This window comes from Olea europaea, chromosome 10 (assembly GCF_002742605.1).
Source record: "Olea europaea var. sylvestris chromosome 10, O_europaea_v1, whole genome shotgun sequence".
NCBI classification, from domain to species: Eukaryota; Viridiplantae; Streptophyta; class Magnoliopsida; order Lamiales; family Oleaceae; genus Olea; species Olea europaea.
The window spans coordinates 40,524,450-40,531,567 of record NC_036246.1 but is presented as its reverse complement, the minus strand read 5'-3'; the positions used below and the strand labels follow the sequence as shown (position 1 = coordinate 40,531,567).

Sequence of the window (7,118 nt, the reverse complement as noted above, 5' to 3'; positions counted from 1 at the left end):
TCGGACTTGATCCGATGGTCAAATTATAAAAGTAAATAGACCAACTTATTCTACTTGTCGAGTAGATCGTCATGGTATATTTGGAATCTCGAAACCAATTCCGGATGAATGAGAAATTGAGGTCAAAAGTTGGAAGAATGAAGTGTTGCAACTTTTCGAAAGGATGCAGGTTTGAAATGAAGTATTGCAACTTTTCGAAATGAAGTGTTTCAACTTTCCATGAAAAATGCTGGATTTGGGGTGTGTCCCTTCACCCACAATCCTTCTTCTATATATATAGGACCCCCTGAATGTGTATTATTCATTGAAATTCATTCCATAATTTCATACTATTCATTTCATGTTAAGTTACATAAAACACTTTGTAGAAGTGATTATCTTTTGCATCAAAATCATTGTTATGGTAGGGAGGGAATTTCGTTCGAGGTCGTTGGTTGAAGTCATTTGGAGTGTTTTTACGGATTGACGTGATTGTTGTATCTTAGGAGATGATTGTCGAAAAATCGTTAGCATCGATACGGGGCAAATTCATCTTAAGGAAAGAGTTATACTCGCTTCGGTCAATCGCATCACTTGCATCTAATTTTTTCTTCTTTCTAATTTCGTTTCTTCATATTTGATTTCAGAAAATGATTAATTTTATTTATATGATTTATGCAAGGTTCAATATGAAGAATCACATGTTTTAATTTAAGAATGAAAATTGTCAGATTCGATAATCATTGGTTAGTTTCTCAAACTCCATTTCGGTAAGTCAAAACCTTATTTCGATTTCGTGAACGTGTAAGTTACATTTTGTGAATATAATATGCACATTTGAATCGATTATTCCCCAACAATTTACACGTTCAGACATAACATTTTTTTTCATTTAAATCAATAAAAATGGGCTAGTGTGTGCTGGAAAGTAATATGAATATATTTATAAATAATTTATAAACATGAGCTAAATATTGATTGAGTGACGCAACTCACATTATACCTAGTGTGTGTTGGAAATGCTCGACTTTTTAATTGATCAAATAAATTATTTGGATTTTCCATAATGTAGATGAATTAATTATATTGTGGGAAGGAATAACAAATTGCAATGGCTCATTTCATACTTAAAAATTTATGTACGAGAGAGTTTATAATGATATTTGACTCGAATATTGAGATTCGTACTCTAAGATCAATAAGACCATATTTGGTTTAAATAAAAGTAAGATTTTAGTAAATTTAGATAAAAAATGATGAAATATATGATTGAAAAGCTAACAAAAGATGTGGATCCATAAAATGTGTAATTGAAAACGAGTTTAAAAAAATAAGTTTTAAACAACGAGAGCCAAAAAGTGGCTCAATTGATATTCAATATATATTACATTTCACACACGGCACTATAAAAATTAATTCTATATCTATAATTAGATACATATTTTGTGTGTAATATTATATTTCACTAGATATTATAATAGACAAGATTTATTTTTGTCTACACAAGAGGGGCGTGATGCAAGAGTGTACTAATTTGATGATGAACAAGAAAATAAACAGGAAAAGGGGATCAAAGAAAAGAAGAATCGAGGATAAGAGAAAATTAATTTTTTTTTTCATACAAGGAAACAAGGGTGGAGTCAAGGGGAACACAAAATTTTTTATACTAGTCTGATACATAGGCTTGGACTTCCCTCTGTCCCTGTGATCAAAAGTATATATTACATTGAATAAACACTAGAGTAACTAATCTAAAATAAAAAAAACCAAATAATCTAGAACTTTATCAAAATATTAAATTTAATTTAAATAACATATTTTAAATCAAACTCTACTTTTTAAATAATGTCTAAATTCTATCTTTATTCTTATTTTTAATTTAATAGCCAAGGTATTGAACCTGACGTTTTGGTACTATAAATAGGCCAACCTCTCAAGCATTCTCCCACGTTCAGTTTTCCCTGGACACTCTTGTCATTGTACAAACAGGGCAAGGCCTATTATACTTCTCAGCTTTCACATTTTCTTCACTAAATTCAGTTGCTTCTTCTTACAAGGTACGTATGTTTCTGAGCCCTTGTTTGGTGGGCATTAAATTTTTGTTTTTAATAGAATTTGATAAAGGTTAATGAAATGTGTAGTTGAAAAGTCATAGATCCCATGAAACGTGTGATTAAAATTAATTGTTAACTTTGATATATAGATTAAAATATGAATTTTAATTCCTGCCAAACATGGACCAAGTCTTTTGGAACAATGCTCTATTCAAAACAATAACCTATTCATATTTCATTGGGTTATTCCAATGATGTACTGAGTAATCAAATGTATTACTACTATTCAAGGAAGACGAAATCTGGCTCGTAAGATGAAGGCGTCCATTAGTAAAGTTATTTTTGCAATATGGGACGCTATTAGAGTCGTTAAAATTCATTTGTTTTTAGAATTGACGTTCATGACAACCCTATTTTCATAATGACAGACTCGTTACTTGTTAGAACTAGTCGATTAGTAAGAGAGGGTGCTGTATTGATTATAAGCTTACAAACTGAGGCTTAGCGTGTTCTTGTATGTTTTGTGTTGTCTTCTCATATTGCAGAGAAAAGTAGAAAATATTACTGCATTAAAGAAACCATGACAATCAAGCCAGGCGTACGAATTGTGGATGGAAAACTAGAGGTGAAGGACCAGACCATATTGACTAACGTGCCGGACAATGTGATAGCCACCTCTGGAGCCTCGGCCGGGCCGGTGGAGGGTGTGTTCTTGGGGGCCGTGTTCGTCCAAGAGAACAGCCAACACGTGGTGTCTCTCGGGACACTGCTCGAGGTTCGATTCTTGGCTTGTTTCAGGTTTAAATTATGGTGGATGTCCCAGAAAATGGGGGACAAGGGCCGAGACGTTCCCCTAGAAACTCAATTCTTGTTGGTGGAAACTAAAGACGGATCAAATTTGGAGTCTAATGGAAATGAGGATAACAACGTTGTTTACACAGTGTTTTTGCCTTTGGTTGAGGGACCATTCAAAGCTTGTCTTCAGGGGAATGATCAAGATGAGCTTGAATTGTGTTTAGAGAGTGGGGATATCGACACTGTAGGGTCGACATTCGCTCATTCAGTTTACATTAATTCAGGTACTGATCCATACGTCATGATATACGATGCGATGACAGCCATCAAATTGCATCTCGGGACATTTAGGCTTAGGCACGAGAAAAAGTTGCCCGGATTTGTGGATTATTTCGGGTGGTGCACATGGGATGCTTTCTACCAAGAGGTGACTCAAGAGGGTGTCGAGGCCGGCCTCGAAAGTCTTGCCGCAGGCGGGACTCCTCCAAAGTTCGTCATCATCGACGATGGGTGGCAATCGGTGGCAGGCGATTACGAAAAAATGGAACAACAACAACAACAACCCCTTCTGAGACTAACTGGAATCAAAGAAAACCCGAAATTCCAAAACAAGAACAACCCAACAGAGGGAATCAAGAACATAGTCAACATCACAAAACACAAGCATGGACTAAAATACGTCTATGTATGGCATGCGATAACCGGCTACTGGGGCGGTGTCCGTCCTGGAGTGAAAGAAATGGAGGAATACGGATCAAAAATGCACTATCCAAAGCTGTGCAAGGGAGTTCTAGAGAATGAACCAGGGTGGAAAACTGATGCAATTGCAATGCAAGGATTGGGATTAGTAAATCCCAAAAATGTGCACAAATTTTACAATGAATTGCATAGTTATTTAGCCTCTGCAGGAGTTGATGGAGTAAAAGTGGATGCACAATGCATATTGGAAACACTTGGGGCAGGACTTGGGGGTAGGGTTGAAATTACAAAGCAATATCATCAGGCACTAGATACTTCTGTCGCTGGCAATTTTCCTGATAACGGCTGCATTTCTTGCATGAGTCACAATCTTGAATCCCTCTATTGGTATGTTTTATCTTTATACTTTCTTTAGAGGATTAGATTTTTTTATATACATGTTTGGCCAGGCTTTGAAAAATAAGTTACTTTTCGATCTAATGGTCCAAACCAAACCAGCTCAAAACAAACGGCTATTGTGAGAGCGTCGGATGATTTCTACCCGCGCGATCCTGTTTCCCATACAATTCACATTGCTGCAGTTGCATACAATACTGTGTTCCTTGGAGACATAATGCTAACTGATTGGGACATGTTCCATTCACTTCATCCAGCAGCTGAGTACCATGGATCTGCAAGAGCTATCAGCGGTGGCCCTGTCTATGTTAGGTAACATATCCAAGACTTTCGGGACATTTTTGTTACGTTGGACTAGATAGAATTTAGTATGATAGTCGCATCATCTACCCTATTAGTGCTTTCTACATATTAACTAGATAGAATAGGCTCAATGTCAACAGAATACTAAATCATGTACGATTAATATATTTGTTTCCGTAATAGTCAATTACTTAAAAAGGATCTCTGTAATTGTTTCTTCTGGTTAATGTTCATAGTATGATCAATTATTGCATTTCTCGAACATGCAGTTAACTAACAGAATCTTTGTAACAGCGATGCACCAGGGAAACACAATTTTGATCTTCTGAAGAAGCTCGTTCTACCAGACGGTTCGGTTCTTCGAGCCCGGTTGCCCGGTCGACCTACCAAGGACTGCTTATTCTCCGACCCTTCTCGTGACGGCATTAGGTAAAATTTCTTAATTAAACATTGTTGTTCTGTTAGGAGAATTTAATAAAATTTACTAATAAAAGAAAGGAAAAAGCTAAAATCTTGACTAATGTTGAGTCTTGTCTTAGATTCAAGGGCCAAACCCTCCAAACTTTGTTTAGATTTGAATGTGAAATCCCCCTAAAATCTTGAATTTTTCTGACTTAAATCTGGTTGCATTTCAGCCTGTTGAAGATATGGAACATCAACAAGTATGCTGGAGTAATTGGAGTCTACAACTGCCAAGGTTCAGCATGGAACAGTGTTGAGAGGAAGAACACATTCCACCAAACTAAATCTGAGCCAATAACAGGCAATATTAGGGGTAGTGATGTGCATCTGATTTCTGAAGTTGTCCTGGACTCCAACTGGAATGGTAATGTGGCTATATACTCCTACCGGAGTCGTAACCTCATCACTCTGCAATACGATGTCGCCATACCAGTGTCTCTCAAGGTCCTCGACCACGAGATCTTCACTATTAGTCCAATTAAAGTATTGGCACCCGGTTTCAGCTTTGCACCCTTAGGCCTCATCGACATGTTCAATGCTGGTGGCGCAATAGAAGAGCTCAAAAATGAAGTCAAGGCTGGGACTCAAGTTTCCAGAGTCGTAGAGGAGGACTTGGGCATTGGGGCGGTGGCTGTTGTCTCCATGGATGTAAAGGGCTGTGGGCGTTTTGGAGCTTACTCTTCAACTAAGCCTAGAATGTGCACAGTGAAATCATCACCGGTAGAGTTTGAATACGATTCAACATGTGGGTTGGTGACCTTGAACTTGCATGATATGCCGCCTGAGGATCAGAAAGTTCACATTGTTGAGATTGAGCTATAAACATTATTTTTAGGCTGGTTAAAGAAGTACAAGTGGAAAATATGGAGCTAATAAAGTGGACTTACCAGAGATGGTGCAGTACTTTCCATATGCTAGCTAAATCTCATTCATTCCAGAATGACAATTGAAACAGTTCCATCATTATCATAGTTAGTTAAATTATGAAATATTTTTCAATCGATTTTCTTGATATCATTTGAGAGGGATGACAATATTATGATTATAAGCAACAAAAATAAATACACCCCTTGTAATGCTTATTATTATTTTTTTTTAACCAAGAAACATATATGAAAGGGGGCCAAAAAGCCACACAATAAGTTGCAAGATTCAATTGATAAAAAATAACAGAAATTAAACTTGCAAAAAGTAAAGAACACAACAAGATTTTTCAGCCAAAGCCCCAGAGGTTCAGTGATTAAGCACCTAATCTCCTGTTGAGCATCCAATCGAAAGTGGATATTGCTCGGTTGCACTAAAGCCCCAAAAACAGGCAATCAAAGGTTACAAAGTTCAATCACTACAAGAATACACAGAAAAGAGACTTATCTCTTCGAAGGAACCACAGATCTGTCTCAGACCCTCAACGAATCAACAAACCAAATCCCTAACCTCAACACATGAGGACTCTTAATATCACTCAATAATATACAAGTATTCAGTGGTTAAAAGCCTTCAAAATACTGATCGAATGAGAAGATTGATTACAAGAAAATAGGGAAACAGAAAACCCTAACTCAAGAGAACAGAAGAACTCTCTCGAACCTCACTCGAAAAGTCAGACAAAATGAACAGTCTCAATGCCAAACGAAGCGTTAAGTCCCTTATATATCACCTGAAAATGTAACCCTTCATCCAACAATAGGAATAGAGCTAGGTGTCATCATTAGGCAGAATGCCACTTATAAAGTCGCATTTTCATAACACGTTTTAACGGGCTAAAAATATGGGAGCAACAATACTACGGTTCGAATCACAACAATCTCCACCTTGCTACCATATTTTCAGGTTCAGTGCAGCCAGGAGACAATATCACTTTCTCTTTTCATTTGCTTCAAGTACCTGCAATTTATTACATAGAATCAATAGATAATGTTTTCAAACAGTTTTTAAATTTGTTCAAAGGTATTATCTTTGTTCCCATATCAGATGGGTTATACTGTGTAGGTACTTTTACCAATTTTCAAAACACCTTTTGAAATAATGTCTCTAATAAAATGATACTTAATGTCTATGTGTTTAGTCCTATCATGATACATGGGGTTTTTACTAAAATGTATAGCACTTTGATTATCAGAATATAACATTGCATTTTCATCAACAAAACCAAGTTCCTTAAGTAATCTACTTAGCTATATTCCTTTTTTAAATGCATCAGAAGCAACAATATATTCTACTTCAGTTGAGGATAAAGCTACAATCTTTGTAATTGTGATTTCCAACTGACTTCTGTACCACATAAGGTAAAGAAATAAGATGAAGTTGATTTTCTATTATCCTTATTTCCAGTAAAGTCTGAATCAGTAAATCCCTTTAAAGTTACCCCTTCTTTATTCATTTTAAACACAAGACCCGGGTTTGCAGTACCCTTTAAATATCTCGAGAGCC

At 36.4% G+C, this 7,118-nt stretch overlaps 1 protein-coding gene across 1 annotated transcript; it reads left to right on the top strand.

The window, feature by feature from the left end:
• Window positions 1–1,944: 1,944 nt before the first annotated feature.
• On the top strand, window positions 1,945–5,748 carry LOC111402259 (probable galactinol--sucrose galactosyltransferase 6). The gene is made up of 5 exons (XM_023030430.1): window positions 1,945–2,036; window positions 2,579–3,914; window positions 4,026–4,235; window positions 4,521–4,655; window positions 4,862–5,748. Exons 2-5 carry the CDS (start codon window positions 2,614–2,616, stop codon window positions 5,508–5,510), a joined length of 2,295 nt encoding a protein of 764 aa, XP_022886198.1. The 5' UTR covers window positions 1,945–2,036; window positions 2,579–2,613; the 3' UTR covers window positions 5,511–5,748.
• The last annotated feature ends 1,370 nt before the right edge of the window (window positions 5,749–7,118 follow it).

Coding starts and splice junctions, on each gene's coding strand:
- LOC111402259 (XM_023030430.1), top strand. CDS start 2,614: ATGACAATCAAGCCAGGCGTACGAATTGTGGATGGAAAACTAGAGGTG. Junction 3,915..4,025: donor AATCTTGAATCCCTCTATTG/GTATGTTTTATC, acceptor AAACCAAACCAG/CTCAAAACAAACGGCTATTG. Junction 4,656..4,861: donor CCTTCTCGTGACGGCATTAG/GTAAAATTTCTT, acceptor GTTGCATTTCAG/CCTGTTGAAGATATGGAACA.